At 31.7% G+C, this 27,160-nt stretch overlaps 1 protein-coding gene across 1 annotated transcript; it reads right to left on the bottom strand.

Moving 5' to 3' along the window:
• Positions 1-212: 212 nt before the first annotated feature.
• LOC134715237 (hydroxylysine kinase-like) lies at positions 213-14,885 on the bottom strand. Its single transcript, XM_063577286.1, has 6 exons — positions 14,644-14,885; positions 10,725-11,030; positions 8,850-8,972; positions 6,915-7,045; positions 5,814-5,994; positions 213-707 (listed from the first exon to the last, which is right to left on the bottom strand). The coding sequence occupies exons 2-6, from the start codon at positions 11,008-11,010 to the stop codon at positions 232-234; spliced, it is 1,197 nt and encodes a 398-aa protein (XP_063433356.1). The 5' UTR covers positions 11,011-11,030; positions 14,644-14,885; the 3' UTR covers positions 213-231.
• Positions 14,886-27,160: the final 12,275 nt, after the last annotated feature.

Below are 27,160 nucleotides of genomic sequence, written 5' to 3'. Positions count from 1 at the left end.
TCTCAATTTTAGTTGTAACCTTTATTCATTGCAGGCTTTTTCCTAAAACAAACAACTATAGCCAACAATTGAAAATAATACAGAATTTTAATTCCTTCACGTCCTACGGAAAATACATGCACATTTACTTCGTTGTTGCAGAAATTTGTTTTTTAAGCAACACAAAAACAACAACAACAAAAAAGAAAAAAAAAGGAAATAAGCAGAAGACATTGAAAAGGAAATATCAATTTATTTGCATACATTTTTATAATCATTAATTACTTCATCCCATCTTTTTAGAAGATCATTTTTTGAAGTTTTCCAGAATTTAGAGAGTAAAGGCCAGCCTCGTTTTGCTGTCTGAAGAACATAAGAGTTACTTGGGTCCATATGATAACTGTATGCTCCCATAACTAACGACTGAACTAGTCTGCAACATATACAGATTCTCATCACATCCATTTCTTCAGCATTCAATGTTGATTGGGTAAAATAGCCTGTAAGCACGTGACCACCAACATCTAACTGGTCGAATTCTTTGCAATCGATGGACATATATGCAACCATAATGGCAACGTCAAAAACTTTGTATGAATATGACGCATCGGCAAAATCAATAAATGCAGTGACGTCACATGGACATTTTACACCACTTTCTGTCTTCTGATTTTCTAGAATTTCTTTCACAAGTATATTTTGTTCATTTATATCTCCGTGAATATACCCTATAGTGAATAAAGACAGAAAAATGGTTTTATAATATACGTCATACCCATAAAAGTACATGTATTATTAATAAGCTATTTTATCATTTGACTAAATATTGATATATGAATATGCTACTACGATACAAAAATGTCCTCGAGAGTGAAACCAATTTTAAATAATAAAGACCGGAAGTTATTAAACACACAGATGTAGAAAAGGACTATCATTCTGTTTTTCTCATAGTCATATATGTATTTACGAAATTGTGCTTTTTACGAAATTATGTGATTATTTTAATATGCAACTTAATTTTTGTGTGTGCTCTTTTTTTTGTTTGTTCATGAACATTAATAATGTGTTAATTGTCGATACACACATATTTGTAGTCTTTGTTTCTTTTTCTTACTGAAAATACCACTGTCACTCAAATATAATTATAATCAATTCAACTATTGTCAGTGTTTTGTCTGAATACTGTATGCCACAACCATTTATGTAAATGTGTTTGTGCTAATAAATATTGTCTTTTTTTAACAGCTCAACGTTTATGCTATTGAAATACCATTTAAATTGTTGGTACGAAGTTTTATTTAGATGAGCGGTGAAAATAAGTTCTTAGGCTTTAAAGAGTGTTACACCTATCTGCGGCCAAGCTTAGCGAAATGTCGTACGACATAAGCAGTTAAACAAACTTTATTAGATAAACTATTTAAGGAACGATCGTTTTCATTGGTCAATTCAAACCTTCGACCTTACATCTGCGAAAATAGAACACACGTACTATAACGTTGAATGGACTGATCAATATTCACGTAGCTGGTCAAGGTCGTTTAAAGCATCGTCGTATTCGTGTACATGATTGTGTTCTTGATTATCCAATCACAATTCTAGCTTTTATAAATGTGCATGTAAAATTCATTGGTTTTATAATTTTCTGCAATTGATAGTTAAAGTTTAAACTTTAAAATCTTAACAGTTTTCACATCAAAATATTTAATTCAAATGTCTCCTCTGGATCAAGGGACGACATCAAAAGTTCAATGCACGATAAAACATTCTTAATTCACATATTTTTTCATTGACCCCCCCCCCCCCCTAAGTTGTTCATCCTGCCTTTTCTTTTACTTAATGGACTCGGTGAATTAGCGTTGTACTTGAAAAATACACAAACACTTTTCATATTCTTTGCCAAGTTTAAGGTATTCGACATACTCATTAGGATAGTGCTTTTTTCTCTGATTCCGTTTAATTGAGAAATAATTCCTGAAATTGTAAGTAAATTCATAACATGTTACCAACCATGCTTTGTTAAGAAAAAACGGAGATGGCAAACTATGGCACAGGGGAATTAAATGTGATTTGTAAGCTCCAACGAAATACTTCATGAGGTTTTGCTATTCTCGGTTGAAAAACGAACGTAAATTGTATATTCATAATTGTAAATATGAACATATTAATAGAAACCATCAGTTTTTAAAAAAAGTGTTTATTTATTAAATATATTGATATAAAGGTGAGTTTCTTCTTGCACATGCATTTAGTCATCCTTAATTTCTTGATATTTTGTTAATCAGTTTATCATACATGTTTCGTTTTGTATTTCATTTCAAATACGAATACATACTACATGTATATACTTGAGCGGATAGTTCAACAATGTTATGCAGCTCTATTCTTACAGTACAAAATTAAAAGGTAAATGTTCATCCATTTAAAATTGAAAACAGTAAAAAGGAGATGTGGTATGATTGCCAATGAGACAACTCTCCACAAGAGACTAAAATAACACAAAAATTAACAACTATAGATCACCGTACGGCTTTCAATAATGATCAAAGCCCATACCACGAAGATAACTATAAAAAGGCCCCGAAATGACAATGAAAAACAATTCAAGCGAGAAATGTTCCTTATAAACTACGACATTTCTCACAAGTATTAATTGATTATTTAGCTCAACACATGCATAAGAAATAATCTTCGCATATGTAACATTTCAATTTATTACAACAACATGCCTTTATTGAATATATTCAGGTGCACAAATGACACGATTAAAGTTATTTTGTTTCTATCTTTGGGGGACAATTTCCTCCGTTTATATCATCTGTATGTCTTATAGCATGAAAATAATAAAAGAGGAATGACATACAACCCATCATTAATTAGTGTAATGGATCATTATTATGAGATACTTATTATAAGAGACTATGACATTGGTAGATTATAAATTATCGTCAGTATGAAAAAAAATAAAAGTGGTTCACATATTCATCCGTATAAAAGCGGCACATGTATTTTATTTAATCCTTATATTTCCCATTATGCGGTACAAGATAATTGAGTTGCTGCATGTCTTTAAAAGAATTTAAAAAGATATTTTTGCTTAGTACAAGATATCAGTATAATATTTCGACCCCACTATTTGAAGTTAACAAAAACATTATTAAATTCTTTTGACCAAAGGTTTGTAAACTATACAAATCTTTGTTTTTACGTTCGTAGTTAGAGAGTACATAATCATTCCATCACTTGAAAACTGACTACGTTGCTGTTGTATTTGAATCTTTCGGCCAATGAAATGAGACGTTACAAATTGTTTGTTTATGATACGCAAGAATGTTATCAATGAACTTTCAAACGCTAAACTTCACTGCATTTTACTGTAAAGACAAGAGGTAAACCAAAATCTTACAACTTAGAGCAGTATTATAAGACAGTATATATTAAGTAAGTGCAACGAGTTCAATTTGTCATGATTAAGAAACCAACTTATCACTTTGGTAATGTGATTTTTCTTTAGGCAAAACATTTATATCACAACCAATTGTATAAGACAATATTATTACATGTACAACAACAATTGTCGTGCATCTATAGATACCACTTCATTTGTATTAAACAAATTGGTCCAAATCGGTGTCAAAAATTATTATACTAAGTATTGTGCAATAGCAAGAAATTTTCAATTGCACAGTATTCTGCAATAGCTAGAAATCTTCAATTGCACTGTATTGTTCAATAGCAAGAAATGTTCAATTGCACAGTATTGCACAATAGCAAGAAATCTCCAGTTGCACAGTATTGTGCAATAGCAAGAGATTTTTAATTGCACAGTATTGCGCAATAGCAAGAAATATCTTATTGGACAATATTGCGTAATAGCAAGAAATTTTCAATTGCACAGTATTCCTAAAAGCCAGAAATATTCAATTGCACAGTATTGTCCCCGTTTTAAAATTGGTCTACATTAAGATCCAAAGGGTCAAAAATTGAACTTTGTTTCATTTCAACAAAAATTGAATATATGGGGTTCTTCAATATGCTGAATCTAACCGTGTACTTAGATTTTTAATATTTGGGCCCGGTCATTAAATTGGTCCACATGAAGGTTTAAAGGGTCTAAAATTAAACATTATTTGATTTCATCAAAAATTGAATTCTTAGGGTTCTATGATATGCTGAATTTAACCATGTATTTAGATTTTGGATATTAGACCAAAATAGGTAAATGTCCAATTTGAAATTTTTAAGTTGAAGTTCTAAGACCACATTCATTCTGTGTCAGAAACTTATGTTGTGTCAACTATTTAACCACAATCCAAATTCAGAGCTGTATCCAGCTTGAATGTTGTGTCCATACTAGCCCCAACCGTTCAGGTTTCGACCTCTGCATTCGGATAAAGCAGCACCCTGCGGAGTATCTGTTCCATTCATTTGTTATTTCTTAATTTGTGTGAATTAACATTGTTACAGTAAATGTTAATTACTACACTTTCATACCACAACAAATATTGTATTGGTACATGTATCCCTTATATTTGCATCCATATAACAAAACAAAAAACGAAAAGGAATAATTTTGAAATACCGTTTGAATACTAAATAGCTTTTTATGTATTTAGACATATTAAGACTTATTAAGTAGATGTTGATGATGTCTGCTTGACATGCTTCAAATTCTATCAGATTACTTTTGGAGCAGTTATGAGTCTGCGAAGCATGCTCACAAAGGTTCTTTTGGTGAAATCATTTTCATATTGGTCAAAATTTGTCTTTGCTTCGACCAGCTTTGGAGGAGATATTAAAAGGAACAAATTCGACATTTTAACAAAAAAAAATTACTAATGATACTGACGATCCACCACAAAGTAACATAAATAGAACCATACCAATAGTAAGAAAAGATGTGGTATGATTGCCAATGAGACAATTTTCCACAAGAGACCAAATCGACACAGAAATTAACAACTACATGTCACTGTACGGCCATAAACAATGAGCAAAGCCAATACCGCCTAATCAGCTATAAAAGGCTCCGAAATGACAATATAAAACAATTCAAGCGAAAAACTAATGGCCTTATTTATGTTATAAAAATAAACAAAAAACTCATATGTAACACATAAATAAACGACAACCACTGAGTCACAGGCTCTTTATATCATGTTCTCATATCTAGATATCATCTCCCATTTAGAAAAAAAAAACACGTGAAAAAATGAAGCTATTATGTGTTGCTCTCCTTTCTACAAAATGTATCCAAAACCCAAGACGTAGAACATGTTCTATCATAATCATTTGGTAACTAACGTAATTACTGTCTCCCCATGTCTGTATTGAACATAAAAAAATATCAAATAAATAACACTCCTAATGCTCCGATCGGTTATCACCGTGCAACACAGTTATTAACACCATATAGGAAAACACATAGAACTCTTTTTGTCATAAGACACTGTCAAACATCCAAACATACTATCCACACTCATCTGTGTCCACACTTGTTTTTTCTGTAAAAAAACATTTATTTTTCTTCTAATTTTGAAGAATGTATTCAAAAAGAAGTACTTTGAAAACTGTTCTGTTTGGGGGGAATTATGACTTTTGAATCATTGTGCAGTGAGTTTTTGAAGAGTAGTATGAAATTAATACTTCAGTCTAACTTGTTTGTATTAAAAGAAATGTCTACGGAAGTTTTAGATAACATTTCTGATAGAACTGATGATATTTTCCTACAATTTTCGTTTCCGACAAAATAAAATAAAATATGCAGATGATAAGCAAAGGATGATGGTAAATAGGGGGAATGAAGAAGCTTGTTTTATGTCTGCATGTTTTACCTTCTGTTATTTTCTTGTAGTTAGGTACCACTTCATCTTGAAAGGCCTTGATCACTTCATTTACAATCTGAAGATTTTCTTTATCCTTTACGGCAAACGTGTATTCCAACAGTCCTGCCATTTCTGTGAGACTCCAAACGAATCCATTAGATTTGTTCCTGAAGTACTTGTTTTCAAATCCCTACAAAAAAAAGATGAATCCTTTTAACAAACCCCCTATCAACACACAACACATTAGATAAAATTGAGAAAAGAAATGGTGACTGTCAAAGCGACAACAACCCGACAATATAGCAGACAACAGCCATGCACTTCTTTTAACGATTTTTTCTGTTAACACCTGGCCTTTTAATCTTTATAATGCATTTTCTATTAAAACAAGGCACACAACTGACACAAGTTAAATATGTGTCTAAAACAGGAAACGCTATTGATGATATTCCATGCTTTGCAAATTAAAGATGAATCCTTTTAACAAACCCCCTATCAACACACAACACATTAGATAAAATTGAGAAAAGAAATGGTGACTGTCAAAGCGCCAACAACCCGACAATATAGCAGACAACAGCCATGCACTTCTTTTAACGATTTTTTTCTGTTAACACCTGGCCTTTTAATTTTTTTAATGTATTTTCTATTAAAACAAGGCACACAACTGACACAAGTTAAATATGTGTCTAAAACAGGAAACGCTATTGCTTTTATTCCATGCTTTGCAATTTTATTTTTTTTTTTTGGGGGGGGGGGGGGTGGGCGCCACGCCCTTGCCTAAATCCGCACCTGATCTGGGACCAATGACATCTATCTGTTAGTCCTAGCATACAGTAAATTAAAAATCTACATTATAAGTTTGTTCTTACAAAGGCTTCTTTAGATATACCCGGCCACCTGCAGCTTTATTTGAGAGCCTAGGTGGTCAAGTCTTCAAGCGCGCCGGCCATAGTGCAATGCGATTAGGTGTCATGATATCTCAGTTGCATGACTTCGAATCCCAGTCAGGGAAGAACAAAAAGTTTACAGATCTAACATTGATGGGCTGTCTTTAAGACGAATTTTATATATGTACTAGAGTATATTTTGATTTGTGATGTACATTACCTGAAGGGCATTGTGCATTTTCCCAGCAAAAACACCAATATTATATAGAGTAGTTGGTAGGTATGGTTTCTTACAAACGACATCTCCTTCAATGTAATTTAGCATATGGAAAATGTATGGACCGTATGTACCTGAAGAAAAGTATATAGATTAAAACACAAAATTCAATACATTTGTTTGTTGCAATTACATTTTGATCAGGTACACGTATGATAGTATCATTATAATGAATAAGCGTTGTTTTCCTTTTTTACAGCTCTCGGTCAATACCTTTACTGGTTGATTATCAGTCCCGGAGTATATCATCAGTTTAGTAGTCATTTTTTTGGTACTAACATGATTTAAAACAAACCTAAAATTTACTAAATTTTGAAGTAATGGCAATTGCAAACTAAGGGAACTCCGACAAAGTTAACCTAAGATGGATATGGCTATTTCTAATGTCCTTTTTTTGTCATATACCTAGCTCGTCAACTGCTTCGGTTCTTATACATCATTGGCTTTTAGCTTTCCTTATGAAAGTAAACCCAGAATAGAGCACAAGACACATGACATTTATAACGTGTTCTCATTTTAGTTGCCAATGGAGTTTTGTTTTCAAATGATCTTCAAAAGTTAGCTTGATTTTTGATTGCATAGTGGCTAAAAAGAGGCATTAATTATAAAACTCAATAAAACATCATCTGCAATTCAAATCAGTATTATTGTTTTCTAGTAATAATTTGCATACACTATAACCCCTTAGCAATAATCTATTCTGATATTTTGTTATTTAAAAAAAATAATCAGAATGGATTGATAAGATTCTTTTAAAACATCATATATGCTGATGAGGGGTGTCAGTTTTTCGTTATATGTATTGACGCTATTGCTTTTTTTTTTATATTGCAGATGACGTATGTTTCTGTTAAGTTATCTGTGCGACACTCTCTGTACGTTTAACAAGTTGAACTCTTCAGTTGTTAATATGTTTTTATGTTTCAGGTAAAATATTAATCCATATCCTGCATATCATCATGATTTTCAAATGGCAGTCCAAATTTGCAACTCTTTATTCCGCTCGACTCACTTGACAAAACTTATTGTATATTAACTAATTATTTTTTCTATATAGTAGTCCTTATAAAATTGAGAAAGGAAATGGGGAATGTGTCAAAGCGACAACAACCCGACCATAGAGCAGACAACAGCAGAAGGTTACCAACAGGTCTACAATGAAGCGAGAAATTCCAGCACCCGGAGGCGTCCTTCAGCTGGCCCCTAAACAAATATACTAGTTCAGTGATAATGAACGCCATACTAAACTCCAAATTGTACACAAGAAACTAAAATTAAAAATAATACAAGACTAACAAAGGTCAGAGGCTCCTGGCTTGAGACAGGCGCAAAAATGCGGCGGGGTTAAACATGTTTATGAGATCTCAACCCTCCCCCTATACCTCTAGCCAATGTAGAAAAGTGAACGCATTACAATACGCACATCAAAATTCAATTCAAGAGAAGTCCAAGTCTGATGTCAGAAGATGAATTTTGCATTAGACATTGAACGTTATAAGCAAGCAACATCCTCGGTCTTTTATCTAAAGTGGTTTTAATCGCCACAGGATGTAAAAATTACAGACATTTTGCTACCGGTTAATGCAGAAAATACTCAATACACAATGCCTTCTAGAAAAAATGGTGTAACTACTAATTTAACATACGAGAGTTCGCATTGTTCATGCACAATTTTGGTTATTTCTTTTGTTGTCTTATAAGTATGATATTTTGTGATTAGATATATATAGTTATCAGTGTGCTCTTTTGGATGTTCATGATATTTTAATTACCTTCAAATATGGTCGTTTCGGTATACTCTAAAAGTCTATACAACAAGATATTTAAAAAAAGATGTTATATATGTTTGAGTGAGTTTTGCGCTTGAAATATACTAACAATCTGGATTCTTTTCGTCTGGTACCGTTTCTACTGCCCATGTCTGTCCGTGAATGTTGCGTACTGGTTCCTGTACAGACAGACCTTTATTATGTAAGTGGTGAAAAAGTTGATGTTGGGCTTCTGTCAACAAAACAAATTCAGTTAAATTGCAACAAAATTTGATTATTCCCTCTAGAAATACAATTTCAAGAATTCAAAATTTAAAATTTAAACCATTAATCATTTTCTTTAAAAGTGTTCAAAAATCAAGATTCTAAATTTCATACGTTGTTAAAATGTTTTTAAAGTAATTCCATTGATACGATAAGATATGTAAAAATCTATTAACAATCAGATTATAATCTAAAACTATTATAAACAATTTAAATTTTCGATGATTATTTCGATTGTTTGTTATCGTAAATTATCTATACATGTATTAACTAATTTATAATATTAGTGTCGTATCTAGATAATTCCCTATGTTTGCGATATTGTATCTTAATTCCCACTGGAAATTTCTCAGCGTAAAATATATATCTCTACCTACAAAAAATGTATTTTGAGATAACAAGATAGACAGAAGTTTACATACATACAATGTACATCTTAAATTTAATATGGTTTTGTAGAATTATGATGTACAATGCATCATATTTTAGTGTTGCTGCTTGAATTGTAAATAGTTTTGCTTTATTATCAATTTTCTTTACCTTAAAGTTAGATTTGATCATTTCTTTCCTCTTCCATTGAGTTAGTATACTTAGGGGACGACCATTTGATATTCTGGGGGGGGGGGGGGGGGGGGCAGGAGGATTTTTTTTTTGATCGGTTATGTATTTTTGTAAACTGAGAGGACAGATTATTCATTTTCTGCACTATTGAAGCAAGATTTTTCATTTTCATTAAAGCAAGGGACCGATTATTAATGTTTACCACTATATTTATGATATTCGAAAACATACATTTTTTAAAATATTTGTTAATTATGAATAATTAGATATAGAAAGATGTGGTGTGAGTGCCAATGAGACAACTATCCGTCCAAATAACCATTTAAATAAAAAGATAAACCATTAAAACATGTATAGTCAAGTCATTGTGTACCATTTGATCAGAATACTATTAGATCATTATCCCCTTCAGAAATGTTAAGATTGAAGATTTCATTCTTAACCTCAGACACATACTTGTGCACAAGAGGACTATATATACATACATTTTAAGATAATACATAGCGAGACAGGACAAACGAAACACAAATACATAGTAATAATATGTTCCCAAGCGATATATACATATTGCATACATACATAGTATTAAAGTTAATTTAGTTTGGTTACATAGCCTCTTTCAAAAGTATTGTCAATCATATTTCGCCGAGTGGAGCGAGGCAAAAATTTTTTTGAAGGGTTTTGGAAACGCTGATGGCCCAATAAGCTATAGGCCTGCTGAGTTATTTATTTTCAATACATTGCAAGTCAGGTAATTTATTTTCAAACTACAACAGAACAAACCATTTATTTTTGTGATTATCAAGGCTGAGTTATTTATTTTCAAAATCCTCCTGGCCCCCCCTAGAATATCAAATGGTCGTCCCCTTAACAAATAAAGTATCAAACAAATATTAACCTCTATAAAAATGTGACCAGTCCTTATATTGCTCAATATAAACATTACATTTGTTACTTTTTCCATCAATTTGGACTTTTGTTAACTTGGGAATTTCATGCATGTGTATCGCGCATGAATATCCATGTATTCGGTGCTTTTAAGCAGCCACATGTTTATTTCACCTAGGATATAGGCATACATGTAACCAGTAAAAAAAATGCTACACTGTACGTGTTAAATTTATTTGTACAGAAGAAGCAAAATTATTAAATACCTTACCTATTATAGCTGGGTCTTTGGAATCACCAGAGTTTACTACTTTTAGTACATAGCCTGATGGGTTTATAGCTTCAATATATGTATTATTTATGTCTGTGTCTACATGTATATGATAATTCCTGTCATCGTAACTGTTCAATTCTGTAAAATCTAGGACTTCCATTCCATAGAGGCGACGGACAATTTTCTTTATAAAAGACTGTGGAATAACGGGTTTTGTTTCCGATGGATCTCTTTTTTCTACATCAACATTGCCATTAAGTGTTCCATTGGCAGGAGATGACATTTTTGGACGATTATCGATACCTGTGAAAAGTTAAGATGAACTTATAGCTATATATAGTTTTTTTCAACATAGGTATACAACTTTCAATGTAAAATAGCTATAAGTTTATTTCAAAACAATGTGTATATGTTTGGGTTAAAACAGGGGCCTTACCAGATCTACTCCTTTGCTGACGATTTTTGTTGTTGTTTTTTGTTGTTGTTTTATAAATTGAAATATAAGATAAGGAATACTAGATTTATGGTAAAGATGGTTTGTGAGAACAATTCTAATGTTGTAGGTTTCTTTTAAGAAAGCACAATACAAAGACCCCCTTCCCCATGCAGTCAGACAAACATTAAAGTGATGTAATGTCGTTCATCCAGATAGGAAATAAATGATGCCTTTTGTATAAATTAATGTTTGTTCTTTTTAGGCTTTGAACGATCTTTCTGTACCGAAATGAAATAGTAAAGAAAAAAAATAACTAAAAAACAAATAGCATAAAATGTTTACAAATTTTATATAATAAAAATATTTAAATTTGTACTTCAAAGCTTTGAAGAACTTTGAACGATCAATTAATTCTGCAAAATAGTGCAGTGTTTTAACGCATTAAATATTTGACACTGTGCAACAGAAACTATAAGTGGATGGTTATTTGTTGAAGTCTTTTCCTCACAAAATATCTACCCACTCATACTTATATAATATAAAAAAAAATCCATCTGACCTGAAAATCAAAAAATGTTTTATATAATTTTTAACTTAAAATATTTTAATAAACATTTTTTTCAATAAATAGGATGCAAGGGGTGCAATAATTGTTTATAAAATATGTTCTCATTCAAACTCTTAAAAAACAGTCCTTTAAACTTTAGTCATGACAAGCACCATCCTAAACATTGATATCGGCAAATTCATTGACTATGCTTTTGAGTGTCTGTTAGAAGGTATAGCCAATATTTGTGGATACACTATACAGGACAAAAGAACTAATGACAGTGATGTTTAATACCAACAATCTAGGTGCACGGCCAATTCCAATGACAATATTGCCTCAACATAATTCCAATTACAACAATACTCGGTCAGAGTGACAACAAACCGGAGTTTGTGACATTTATGTATGTTATGGCAATTTTCAATATCACAAGGATCATAACTACTGAACAGTAAAAGTGACAGTCGTCAGTATTGAGTGGAGTGCATGTAAGAGGGATCCTGATCCCGAAATCCCGGGCGTAAAAAGCTTAAAAACACGAAATCCCGAACTCCCGGGCTTAAAAAAACGAAATCCCGAGGTCCCAAAATTTGAAAAATTAATTCCCAGATCCCGAAATCCCGAGCTTAAAAACACCCGATCCCGGAGTCCCGATAAAGGTCCTGTCCCCCGTCAGTATTATACTTGACCTTCATTTTGTCATCACTAACACCATATTTAAATTTAAAAAAGCTTTGATTGAACGTATCATGAGTTAAAGCATGGACACAACTGGAAACATCATTTTTCTATCTTTCAAGAACCATTACTCATGAACTGTGAAATGAAACTCTTAAAAAAAAAAATTGAACTTGACCTCCATTTTTTTCATCAGAAACAACAAATTTGTAAAGCCTTGGTTAAACGGTTCATGAGTAAATGGGTATTGTTTGACAGGCGCCCGCCCGGATACCCACCCGTCGTACATCCAGGGCCAAGCCGATTGTCCCTTCAGAAATCCGGTTACAAATGCCAACACATTTTTCATCTTGAATTGTTGTTAGATCAAATAGTTTAAATAAATTGAGGCAAACAGGGAATGAACTTTTGTAATATATTTATTATGTAATATAGTATAGGGGAACTTTGCTTTTTAAATATCGTATTCATCCATCATCATAACCTGTTACCGTCTGCCGCAGTTTGACATTTGTTTTAACATTTTAGTTTGGTACATATTTTTTCAATTCAATTAAAAAGAACCATTGTAATTTTACCCAAGTTCGCCATAAAAGTATGCATGATTGATGCAAATATCAAACACAAACTTTCAAACGATGATGTAAGAATTTCAAACAGTAATTAAAAAACAAAGGTTTCGATTCCTTTATTCATTAAAGAAAAGACGTAAGTACATTATTCAGTCATTTAAAATTGTTTACATCATTTCACTGAGGAAATTTTAAGTAAAATATAAAGTTTTAGTCTCAATTTGTTACGAAAACATTAAGTTATGCATATGCAATAGCCACAGATGTGCCCTCTTCATATAATGTTTACATCATTTCACTGAGGAAATTTTAAGTAAAATATAAAGTTTTAGTCTCAATTTGTTACGAAAACATTAAGTTATGCATATGCAATAGCCACGCGCAGATGTGCCCTCTTCATATACCTTTCGTGCAAATTATTAGTTATTGTGTTAGTCATAAGCTTTCGAAACAACAACGATGAACGGAAACGTAAACTATAGTGACAGCATAATTTGATATTGAAATAAAAAAAAACACTAATACTAAAAGAAAATATGACATTAATATAACAATGTTCAAGGACTATTTATCTAAACGGTCTGGGAGTTACGGTAAACGATCATGCCAAAACTGAATATAATTTAATTCATTTTCAAGATTGGTTGATTGTTGGTTGCTTAACGTCCAGTGGCAATGTTGCAGAACGATACCTTCAACAGGCTTCGTTATATCGTGGCGATCAGTCTTAGGTTTATTGGTGGATTAAGCCGGAGAAAACCACCAACTAAAAAGCGCATGTCACGAGCGGGGTTCCAACACAAACTGTGTTACACCTTAGAAGAACTTCTTAGACAGCTTTGATAGTAAAACGCATGAAGTAAAAAGAAAAATTAAACAAAAGATCTTTTGAAAAGAGAATAGAAAAATAATGAGGAAATGTACACGGAGATTGAAATAGGATTAAATCTACAGATTGGAGAGACATAACTGTTAACATCTTTAGGGGCGGATCCAGCCATTTTAAAAAGGGGAGTTCCTAACCCAGGACATAGGTGGAGGGGGTGGAGGTCCAACTATATGTCCCCATTCAAAAGCATTGATCGGCCCCCCCAAAAAAGTAAGTAGGCAGACATTGGTGGAATTTACATGGATTGTACAAGGAGATGTAAATGTTCATGCATTATGTTTATTCAAAGTAACTATGATTTGAATGTAAAAAGTTGAACACAAAGAACAGCTTTTAAGTTCATGAAAAAGCAAGTCAGGTATGCAAGTATATTAGTCTGAAGTATTTCTTGTAATGTTTGGGATTTTTCAATTGATTTTGGATTCATATTTTATTTAATCACACCGAGAGCAGAATATTCCGTCTTAGTTTTGTATTCAGATTTATTTTTCGCCAATTTTGCGACCGGTTATTTATTTGATCTTTGTACATCCGTCGATTTGAATAGGTAGTTAAACCGTTTACAGCAGAAAATACCAAAACAGAAGTATACTATATATTCTGGAGGATTTCACAATTCTTAAGAGAATTCGTTTTTAAGTTACACACAACATCGGTTAGTTTTATCGATAACAATTTATCGGTTTTAAATAATTAACAAAAAAAAAAAGAGCCCCAAGAGCATGTGATCCGTTATTTTTGTTTTTTTAAATTAGAATTCTGTATAAATAAAGTGTATATTAGTGTCCTACCTGTCGTTTGACACAGCTACCTTCAAATGCCTGTTGGTTAAAGAGATAATCGTATTAAATACGCGAGAACAAATATCGTCTTATCAATTGTTTGATTTATGATTATACACACTATGTACATGTATACTATCGCATTCTAGATTAAAACATAAACAAATTGACACATCATGACATTTATCAAAATAATAATTGATATGTGTGAACTCTCAGGATCCCAATTCAAACTAGAAAAATGAAAATAGCAACATGAAAATAACATAAAAACAAAACCTAAAATCACATCACGCTTACTGGAAAAAATCATTTTAAAATATTTGAACAAATACAAAAGGCTGTTAATGCCCATACAGGGACTCATGATGACTTTATTATTGTAAATGATACAATCCTAGACAGCCTGCTGATCGACGAGAATTCCAGAAAATATATGAACAGTATTAATGCTCTGTATGAATTGGGTATCCCATTTAAGCGTTCTTCGAAGGACATTTCGAATATAAATAATTATATACACAAATTATTGGAATTTTGTAAAAATTAAGATCTATATATTGTTAATGGTAGAATTAGTAAGGATCAATTAGTAGGGGCTGTTACAACAAGTAAAAATACACTTATTGATTATGCTATTGTGTCACCTATGTTATTCAGTTAATTGTATTTCATACTTCAATATTGAAAATTTTGATCCAATTTTGAGTGATATTCATTGTCCAGTTGTCATACATTTTGATACTTCTGTAATACTTGAATCTGTTGATACTCTGTCACATGAAGATAATAGCAATGTTGTATACAAATCAAAATGGAAGAATAATAATGCAAATGTATTTTTAGAAAATTTGAATGATGACCATATTTATGATTTAGTTGAAAAACTTGAAAATCTAGATGTCAATAATATTAATGTTGAAACTGTCAACAATGTAATATTGAATTGTAATTCACTTATTGAAAATGCTGCTGATAAAGCTGACATGATTGTAGAGTTTAAACCCAAGAACAGTTGACCTGGTGTCAGGTCAAAAAAATGTAAACCTTATTTTAATCAAGATTGTTATTTAAAACGTAAAGCATATTGTAAATGTAAAAATCTCCATTGGAGTTTACAAAGGGCTGAAACAAAAGAAAATCTCATTGCTAGTAGAAGAGAGTATAAACGTACGCTTAACAAGCAGTTTAGAGAATATCAGAAGTCTGTTGTAGACAAATCGAAAAATTTGCGTTAATCTGATTCAAAAGCATACTGGTCTCTTTTAAACAAATGTGATACCAAAGGTAACAAAGCTTTTAACAAAACTGCTATGGATGTATTATATGATCATTTCAAAAACCTTAATGCTCTTGATGAGAAGGATGATTACGATGTTGTATTACCTAATAATATTACTGATTATAATATTGAATTAAATAGTGATATTACTGAAGACGAAGTATAATTATATGCTGTCAAATCATTGAAAAATAATAGAGTGGTGGTGGTGATCTTATATTGAATGAATTTTTGAAATATGGTACAGTAAAGTTGATGCCTGTTTTTGTAAGAATATTTAATATTGTATTTCATTGTGGTATTATACCTGATAGTTGGTGAGAAGGTTATATATATCCAATATTTAAAAATAAAGGTAATCCAAATGATGTGGATAATTATCGTGGTATAACTATTTTAAGTTGTTATGGTAAATTATTTACTTGCATTTTGAATTATAGGCTTCATACATATTTAGAAAATTCTGGTTTATTGTGTGAAGAACAAGCAGGGTTCAGAAAAGGTTATAGTACGACAGATAATATTTTTAATTTGAAATGCTTGATTGATTTATACTTACATAGAGGTAGGAAATTGTATTGTGTATTTGTTGACTATCGAAAAGCTTTTGACCCTGTCAGAAGAGTATTTTTATGGCAAAAACTGTTAAAATGTACCATTGATGGCAAAATGTTTAAGATTATAAACAGTATGTATAACAATGCAAAGTCTTGTGTGAGACAAGGCAACTCTTGTTCAAACTTGTTTAAATCCAATGTTGGTGTACGCCAAGGAGAAAAATCTATCTCCTGTATTGTTTGCTATTTTCTTAAATGACTTGGTCGAATTTATGTCACATTCATATAATGGTTTAGTTGATACAGCCCGTAACAAAGAAGTGATCGAATTGGTGTTTCTTTACCGTCAAAATTAGCTACGTTATCGACAAACTTAATTAAGTAGTGACCGAACTATTGGTACTTTAACGTTAAAAAGATTGACAATGCTGACAAACTTACATGTGTCGATAAGTACCGATTATCAGGTTATCTGCATGTTGATATCGTAAAATATCAGCTGCGAGACATGATACGAAGCTTTTTGTCGAGTGAGCGTAGCGAACGAGATCAAAAAGCCTTCATATAATGCCAAGCAGCTGATATTTTACAATATCAATATGCAGATAATCTGATAATCGATTTATCGGGCTATATTTGCGTGTTTCGGAAGTGTTTTCTTTGTTTCGCCAGCACACAAAAAGATGACTTGATAAGTTCGGGTCAAAGTTATTAACGTCGGTTCAAACATTATGACGTCGCTGATAAGTCCGGGTCAAAGTTATTAAGGCCGGGTCAACGTATTTGACGTCACAAAGACATGATACGGAATAATAGAGCTGAACAGAGTGATATAGACAGAGGGACGACCGATAATCAAGTTTAATACCGATAATATTGAAAATAATTCTAATAATATGAAACAAAATATGTCCATGCACCATTTTGATTGAGCGAAAAGTAGTTATTTCTTCAAAGTCAGAACAGAAAAAAAAAAATGGAAGTACGTCTTGATAGTATTATTTCCTTTACAATTTTACCCAAAACTAAAAGAATATACTGGTAACAATTAAAAAAGTGTTTGATAGGAATGAAGTCCTTTATTTTTTCGAACTACAATGTGTACCGTATGTGTGATGGATTTCAATTCAATCAATAACTTTGAAATGTTTTCTCATATGTATATGTTCCGGACCATATGAGTATTTGGACCATATATACGTGTATGGTCATGACCATATGCGTATACTCATATGGTCCGACCGTACGCGTATGGTCGGACCATATGAGTATAAAACTCGTTGGGTTATTAACGGGCCGGACCATATGAGTATTTGGACCATATAGGTATACTTTTTTTAAAAATTACATTATAAAAGTTACAATAATACAAAAACTTGATCTAATAAAAAAATGACGGTAACATGACAATGTATTATTTTTATAATACAAATACTACGTAAAAATCAAATATTGATGCCATAGTTAGTTTTTATAGTTAATTACATTCTTACATGTAGGCTTGGGTGACATTTGCTTCCATATGGTATCATGTTTTTTTTTGAATTTACAAGTCTTAGTTGTGCACGGTCCTTTTCATTTACACCTTTTGTTTGCGAGTGAAAAGCTAGCCTTTTTATAGCTCTGCGTACAGTGACACCGAGATCTTGTGCCATTCCGATATGTCTAGGGTGTTTATTTAAAAGAAGTTCTAAATCTCAAATATCGTAACATGACTGCAATACATCATATTCACAAACCACTTAAATAAACTATTTTACTTTCCAGTAACTTCTTAATTGTGTAATGTTGTTCAGTTCATTAAGAAATTTTTGGAATTTATTTTTTTCAGTCGAAATATTGCCATTTACTCGTTATAACAAATCTGCATTGACCATCGGTAATGACCATAAGTATGAAATGTGTTTATTATAGTTTTGACAAGTAAGTAAAATTAACTTAGCTTATCTTTTTATTATAATATAATAATAAAATTACCTATATGATAGCGTCCTTTTGATGAAAGTTCATACCATATAGAGATTTTAGAAGTATTAAAAGTAAACTGTAACAGGGTGTTAATTACCCCCGACCATACGCGTACGGTCGGACCATAAGAGTATGGTCGGACCATATGAGTATATACCTATATGGTCATGACCATACGCGTATGGTCCAAATACTCATATGGTCCGGAACATATACACAAAAGGGAGGACTGGTATTTGTACTTCTGTTAGAATATGTCTTCGTCCGTTTCACATGCCAAACTTTTTTTTCTAGTACAGTTTAAACGGGAAAATTTTGTTGAGATTTTTTTTAATATGACAAAATAACGAGCAAAACTATTTCTTGCAATGGCACACACAGAGAACATTTTTTTTTACTAAAAATCAGTAAAATAAATCTCCAAAATATACCATGGCCAGGACCTGACAGTTTTTAGCAGTGTACAAATATAAATCGTCCGGAAAACTGCGCTTGCTGTAATTTTGAAGGACCATGCAACATTTCACCTATTATCCTTAAACAACAAAGGTTCTCAATTACTAAAAAGAGTTCTATAAGATAGTTTCAAATCAGAGTAAACATATTAACTTCCTTATATACAGTCGAACTTGTCTATAGGTTACACAAAGCTAGTTCTTAAAACGTTTGTATCAGGGAAAACATTTGTCTTTGACTTTAAAACATGTAGGGAAAACGAAATTCCTAACCCTTCACTTATAATATTCCGTATTTCTGATTTTTTTGTTCGAAAACGTAAATTATACGACTTTTTTATGACTACGTGAACTTATGCCATTTATTTTTGCTGGTCTTTAGGAAAACAATTTACAATTGTACACCTATACATAACCTTATAATTCTGTTTGGAAACACAAATAAATTCCCGATATATAAATATACATGTATGAATATAAATGTATTATATGTCGTGTACATAATTGGATTTTGTAGATATAACTACCTCACAGAAAAAAGTATCATGGATTTCAAGGCTTTCATATTTAAGGTTTTGAATTATACCCTTGTTGAAAACCTGTGGAGTTCTCCACAGTTCCTTTAAACATCAATTATTTTTTTGTAAATTGGGTGCCATCTCCCTGAACATGCTAACACTTGAGTCATATCTTTTCATTTTCATATTTTCTTCCCTGTTTGTCTCTGTTGTCTTGATTGTTTGAACGATTAGTGGTCTCTAACAATATTTACGAAAACTTTCTGAGAATTATGAATATTTCTTCTCTGTCAGATATGGATCATTACCAATGATAAAATGAAATGCCGTACATCACATCTTATAGAGGTTTAAATTTCAAATATTCATCAATAACGTAAGATAAAGAGCAATTTTGTCTTTAACATTTCAAAAGTTAAAGGGTACATTTGTATTTTTTACTTCGATTTGAAAGATATTTATTTCAGTTTTTTCTGTGACAAAGTACAAGCAAAACCGTACGGTAACCTATAGTTGTTAATGTTTGTGTCATTCAGGTCTTTTTGTGGATAGTTATCTCATTGGCAATAATACCACATCTTCTTTTTTATATGTTGGTATTGCAACAATGTATGATTGACATAATCCCGGAGACATAATAAACAGATAGGTAAGAAAAAGAAAAGATATGGGGAATTCTGTATCAGACGAAAGAAAAACTATAACAGTGTTGAATCCCATAAATATTCACAGTGCAAGCAGTGTATAATAAATAATCAATGAGTTCTAAAATTAAATGAACCTGGATACAGTGATGCATATAATTCTTTATAACAACTTTCAAAGAAACAATGTATAAACTACCACAGCATGTACAGTGCGATTCGTTCTTGTTGTATGTAAACGTAAGCTATATTTGCCTTTTCATGGAAACGAAAGTATAGAGATTATAGACGATATATTAAGAAAAAACCTTCGACTAAAACAATGAAAACTTACACCCTGGACATGAAATATTTTGTCGAATTATATGCATCACTGTATCCAGGTTCATTTAATTTTAGAACTCATTGATTATTTATTATACACTGCTTGCACTGTGAATATTTATGGGATTCAACACTGTAATAGTTTTTCTTTCGTCTGATACAGAATTCCCCATATCTTTTCTTTTTCTTACCTATCTGTTTATTATGTCTCCGGGATTATGTCAATCATACATTGTTGCAATACCAACATATAAAAAAGAAGATGTCGTATTATTGCCAATGAGATAACTATCCACAAAAAGACCTGAATGACACAAACATTAACAACTATAGGTTACCGTACGGTTTTGCTTGTACTTTGTCACAGAAAAAACTGAAATAAATATCTTTCAAATCGAAGTAAAAAATACAAATGTACCCTTTAACTTTTGAAATGTTAAAGACAAAATTGCTCTTTATCTAACGTTATTGATGAATATTTGAAATTTAAACCTCTATAAGATGTGATGTATACGGCATTTCATTTTATCATTGGTAATGATCCATATCTGACAGAGAAGAAATATTCATAATTCTCAGAAAGTTTTCGTAAATATTGTTAGAGACCACTAATCGTTCAAACAATCAAGACAACAGAGACAAGCAGGGAAAAAAATATGAAAATGAAAAGATATGACTTAAGTGTTAGCATGTTCAGGAAGACGGCACCCAAATTACAAAAAATAATTGATGTTTTAAGGAACTGTAAAGAACTCCACAGGTTTTCAACAAGGGTATAATTCAAAACCTTGAATATGAAAGCCTCGAAATCCATGATACATTTTCTGTGCGGTAGTTATATCTACAAATCCGATCATGTACACGACATATGATACATGTATATTTATATATTGGGAATTTATATATTGGGAATTTATTTTTGTTTCCAAACAGAATTATAAGGTTATGTATAAGTTGCAAAATTGTAAACGGTCTTCCTAAAGACCAGCAAAAATAAATGGCACAAGTTCACGTAGTCATAACAAAAGTCGAACAAAAAATCAGAAATACTGAATATAATAAGTGAATGGTTAGGAAATCCGGTTCCCCTACATGTTTTAAAAGTCAAAGAAAAATGTTTTCCCTGATACAAACGTTTTAAGAAATAGCTTTGTGAAACCTATAGCCAAATTCGACTGTATATAAGGAAGTTATATGTTTACTCTGATTTGAAACTATCTTATAGAACTTTTTTTTAGTAATTGAGAACCTATGTTGTTTATGGGTAATAGATGAAATATTGCATGATCCATCAAAATGACAGCAAGCGCAGTTTTCCGGACGATTTTTATTTGTAAAAAAAATATTCTCTGTGTGTGCCATTGCAAGAAATAGTTTTGCTCGTTATTTTGTCATATTAAAAAAAAATCTCAACAAAATTTTCCCGTTAAAACTGTTCTAGAAAAAAGTCTGGCATGTGAAACGGACGAAGACATATTCTAACAGAAGAACAAATACCAGTCATCCCTTTTGTGTAAACATATGAGAACACATTTTAAAGTTATTGATTGAATTCAAATCCATCACAGATACGGTACACATTGTATTCCGAAAAAAATAAAGGACTTCATTCCTATCAAACACCTTTTTAATTGTTTACCTGTATATTACTTTTAGTTTTGGGTAAAATTGTAAAGGAAATAATACTATCAAGAAGTCCTTCCATAAACCTTTTTTTTCTGTTCTGACTTTGAAGAAATGACTTCTTTTCGCCCAATCGAAATGGTGCATGGACATATTTTGTTTCATATTATTTGAATTATTTTCAATATTATCGGTATTAAACTTGATTATCGACACATGAAAGTATGTCAGCATTGTGAAACTTTTTAACGTTAAAGTACCAATAGTTCGGTCACTACTCAATAAAGTTGGTCGATAACGTAGCTAATTTTGACGGTAAAGAAACACCAATTCGATCACTTCTATGTTACGGGCTGTATGTAAATATGTTCATACTTTTGTTGTTTGTTAAAAAATTGTTGTTCTAACATACCCCATGTGGGGGCTTTAGTGAAATAAAATGTCTTATGTCTTATGTCTTATGTCTTATGTTAATAAAACAGTCTGGATCATCACCCGTCAACAATATACCATCTATATAATTGTAATTATGTTTTAAATAAAGTTGTTTTTTTCCTTCTTTTTTTGACAAATTATTTATTTTCATGACATAATTTAGATGATGCTCGTTATTTTCATCAGTATCATGATCACATCATAATTTTAATAGACGTCAAGGTAATAATAGAAAATATTTAACCTCCTCCCCACCAAAATAATAAAAGAGAATAAAAGTAAACAAATGTCCAGTTTGCATAGATGGTTTGTTTTAAAAACGTAGAATGATCTTAAAAAACAAACATTTAAAAATAATTTCGAATCAAATCAAATATTTTATTGTCATAAACTTTACAGTTTGTGACCAACATATATTAACACAATTGACCCAATAAACATACATATTAAACATACACAATAACAACAGCATCAACATTTTTTAACAACAAACAAGTTGTTAAGAGTCCCTTGCCCTCAGTTCTAATGACTTTTTCAAGAAGGATCCTGACTTATTTGTTTGTACACGCAATGATGGATTTAGTAAATAATGATTTTTTTCTTCTTCATTTAAATTATTAAAGTTATTATTTTCAGTACATATGTGAAGAAAAAAATCATTTCTTAAGAGTTTTATTATACTCACAATACATGTTTCTCATCCTCTAGTGTTTTACATTTATGACAAAGTCGTTCCTCTTTTGGGATTTTGAAATATCTCCCCTTTTCAATCAAGAGGGAGTGATCACTTATTCTAAATTTAGTGATTAATATCCTTATCTAAAAATTAGATGTATTTAGATAAAATTATTAATTTTTAACTTTATATCTTTTTTTTATAATATGAAATGAACAAAATAGGCGACAATCTTTCAAGAACTCCATATTTGCAGGCACACAACTGAATCCGTAAGTAAGTATTCTGTGAAATTCCAAAATTATGGATTGAAACTGTACAAGAGATGATCATACCAAATTGCAGTTGGTATCGTGGTTTGACTTGTGTTCTAAGCAGATGGCTGTGTTTTAGATTGACAAAGACAATCCCATACATTGCATTTACCCGTAGGGTTATTCAGACCTACACGATTGGTACTCTACTATACAAATCCTTTACTAATAGGATTAAAAACATAAAAAAAGTACATATCATGACATTTATCAAAATAATGATTGATATGTATGAACTGTCAGGACTTTACCAAGTCAATGGCAGATGGTTAAAAGAAAACAAATCTACGGCTATCAAGAACTATATTATAAATGTAAGCAGTAAGAAAGTGAGATATGCTTGTAACTATGTTCAAAACAATAAATGAAAAACAAATATGACAGACAATAGCCATCGAAACAGCTTTTTCCTAATAAAAAAAACACCCGAAAAATCAGTTTAATATTCTTATTAACAAACATGTATAACCCCGCCGCATTGTTGCGCCTGTCCCAAGTCAGGAGATTCTGGCCTTTGTTAGTCTTGTATTATTTTAACTTTTAGTTTCTTGTGTACAATTAGGAGTTTAGTACGGTGTGCGTTTTCACTGAACTTGGATATATTTGTTTAGGGTCCAGCTGAAGGAAGCCTCCGGGTGCGAGAATTTCTCGTTATATTGAAGACCTGTAGGCGACCTTCTGCTGTTGTCTGCTCTATGGTTGGATAGTTATCTCATTGGCACATTTTCCTTTTTCATTCTCAATTTTATCATGATTAAATCACAGATAAAATCACAGGATAGTTGCAGGTAAATTCGATTATCATATACTTAGACTAAATAACATATGATTTTTACTGTATGATAATACCATTAAATTAACGTAAATTCCATATTTTTCGAATTGGTCCCTAGCGGGCTGATATGAAAAGTTTATCACATGCTTCGATTGTTATCACATGCCTTTCCGTAACGTTATCACATGGCATTCCGGTGATACTCGGCAAGTTCCGGAAAATACACCTCAATGCTACGTGTTCAGTGAAAACCGTTACAAAGTAGTGTACAAAACAATAATTTGTGATACTGGAAAGTATATTTTGTGAAATAATAAAAAAACAACAAAAAAACAACAAACAAATTATTAAATAAATGCATTGTTTAAAAGTTTCAAATATAATTTAGAAAGTTACTTTAAAAAGTTGCCAAACAGTCTTCATTATGTGTATTGTTAATTTTGTTTGTTTTTGTCGATTCGTCCATAATAAAATGTGTTTCTTCTCTGTTGAGGCAAATGATAGAACAATTTCATATCGAATGTACTAAATGTGGGGTCCGACATCCGTGAACTTTTGAAACAATGAACTTCTATTACAGAACCACGTAAAAGGATCAATATACGAATCAGTTATTTTTCTCCATTGTTGAAGCATATGATAAAAAGATCATACCATGTCATTTTTCATATCGCATGTACAATTTCTTCGCGCATTATTTATAATTGGCTTTGAACTAGCTGTCAGTAACTTTGAGGAGTCTCAGATCTGTATAAGTGTCTTTTTTGTTGTTGGGATGTAGCCGTCCATGTCCACTCTGTCATTTGGTTAAATGTATTTTGATTTGTTTTCATTGCTGAAAAATCTGCGCAAATATGAATTTAACATAGTCCTCTGAAATGAGGGTCAAAGCCGTATGATTTACTATAGGTAGATTGAGACAAATGCGTTTAACTCTTATGTTGAGAATATATTCCATACAACTCCGATTCGGTTTACCTTTGGGTTGACCACATCTTTATAAATGCTTGTCTTTAATATAATACATTGAATATTTGCCATAACGCGTTTACGCAGAATTCAATCAATCAAATCTGCAATCTAAAGTTTACTAAAGCATGTCTAATTGTCTTTCTCAAAATAGCCTACAACGCTAATTTCAAAAGAGCGGCGAAAGATATTAGAGGGAAAGTAAACTCATAGATCGAATGAAATAAACCGAAAACGCCATAGCTAAAAAATAAAAAGACAAACAGACAAATAATAGTACACCAGACATAACATAGAAAAACTTAGTAATTAGCAACACAAACTCCACAGAAAACGGTCGTGTATGGGGGGGGGGTCTCAGGTGCTCCGGAAGGGTAGGCAGATCCTGCTTCACATCTTTCAACCGTCCCACTTAGTTTGCAACAACTTTCGGTATTGAATTATAAGACTAAGTAGAACAAATTAAGAGGAAATAGTCCTGCAGCATTCAATAATAAAACTTTGTGTAAAAAACAAAAACCGCCCTTATAAAATCTGTGTAAAACGGAGGAAATGTATTTGTCGAGTTTAATTTTGACGATCTATCCGGTTTGCTGTAATCAGCTGTCTTATATTTAAAGGTGACAGATTTTTATTACATATATGAAAAATGATCACTCTACTTTTAAAGTTGTTGAACTTAATTCCCTCCACTGCCATTTCGATTTAATTAGAAGAACTCAACACACAAGTAATTACAATCATACATATATCATAAATAATTTCTCGTTTAAAGTTCATATTATTTATAAATATTTAAAACTTCCAAAATAAATAAATGCACCAGTCACTTTTAAACAAAGAGTTCCAAATGGTGAAGTTGAAATCATCACTTTGAAATTTGTTCGGACGACATCACGAGTTGGTTGACCGTTATGGAATTTCCGTTTCACAGATGATATCGGATATGTTCCTTATGTCGTAACTACGATCCTGTTCCCTTTTCACGATTGTGTTCTACCGAATTAGACTATTTTCCCCCATTTGTGACATTTTTACCTGAATTGTTTGTTTTGTCCACACATCGTTGTCAATATATGGTATTTGAAGCGACTGTCATACAAGTGAGAGGTTTAGCTAGCTTTAAAACCAGGTCCAATCCACCATTTTCAACATCAGAAAATGCTTGTACCAAGTCAGGAATATGACAGTTGTTATCCATTCGTTTGGTGTGTTTGAACTATTGATTTTGCCATTTCATTTGGGACTTTCCTTTTTGAATTTTCCTCGGAGTTCAGTATTTTTGTGTTTTTACCTTTTTCTCATATAGGCATCTACATTATCTAAAAAAAGACTAACATCAAATATTCCGCTGTCTATCGTATGCCGCCGAAATTCACTGACCTTTGCTCTATTTTCATGGGATTTTGTACACCAAACGCGCGTTTCGTCTACTACAGACTCCTCAGTGACGTTCGAATAAAAAAAGTTAAACAAGCCAAATAAAGTACCAAGTTAGAAAGCATTGACAACCAACAATTCATAAAAGTGTGTCAAATGCAGCCAAGGTAATTCATCGGTGCATAGTTCAATGTTTCATGATTTGAACGGTTTTACCATGTGACAGTGCGTCTGGTTTTTTTGTGGTTTTGCGATTGCTTCCTTGCAGAGTATGACTTACTCTGCAACTATCTATTAAAATCGGTTTTAGTTCGGACAATAAATTTTTGTATATAATTTTTCAATCACTTTAATTTTTGTAATATTCATGCATGATGTGATTTTGGAGTTTAGTTGTACCTGTAGAAAACTTATTTCTAACGGGATAGCACATCCTCATTTTTGCGGAAATGTTGTTTGACGTACCCGAAAATTTAGAAACGATGCTGTTAGACTTGTCGATCCTTTAAATAAAATATTCTTAAAGGTTACAAATTCAACACTGTAATAAGATCCTTGAATATTGGTTTTATTGGTATAAATATTGATTTTGTTATCAGTAAATTA

This window comes from Mytilus trossulus, chromosome 4, assembly GCF_036588685.1.
Source record: "Mytilus trossulus isolate FHL-02 chromosome 4, PNRI_Mtr1.1.1.hap1, whole genome shotgun sequence".
NCBI classification, from domain to species: Eukaryota; Metazoa; Mollusca; class Bivalvia; order Mytilida; family Mytilidae; genus Mytilus; species Mytilus trossulus.
Note: the sequence above shows the minus strand (reverse complement) of the source record. Positions and strands in the feature narration are given on the sequence as shown.

Bases quoted from the DNA above. Each gene is read 5' to 3' on its own strand.
- LOC134715237 (XM_063577286.1), bottom strand. From the start codon at position 11,010: ATGTCATCTCCTGCCAATGGAACACTTAATGGCAATGTTGATGTAGAA. The intron at 7,046-8,849 runs GTTAGTATATTT...ACTTTTCTTCAG, and splicing joins AGACGAAAAGAATCCAGATT to GTACATACGGTCCATACATT. The intron at 5,995-6,914 runs GTAATGTACATC...TTTTTTTTGTAG, and splicing joins AAATGCACAATGCCCTTCAG to GGATTTGAAAACAAGTACTT.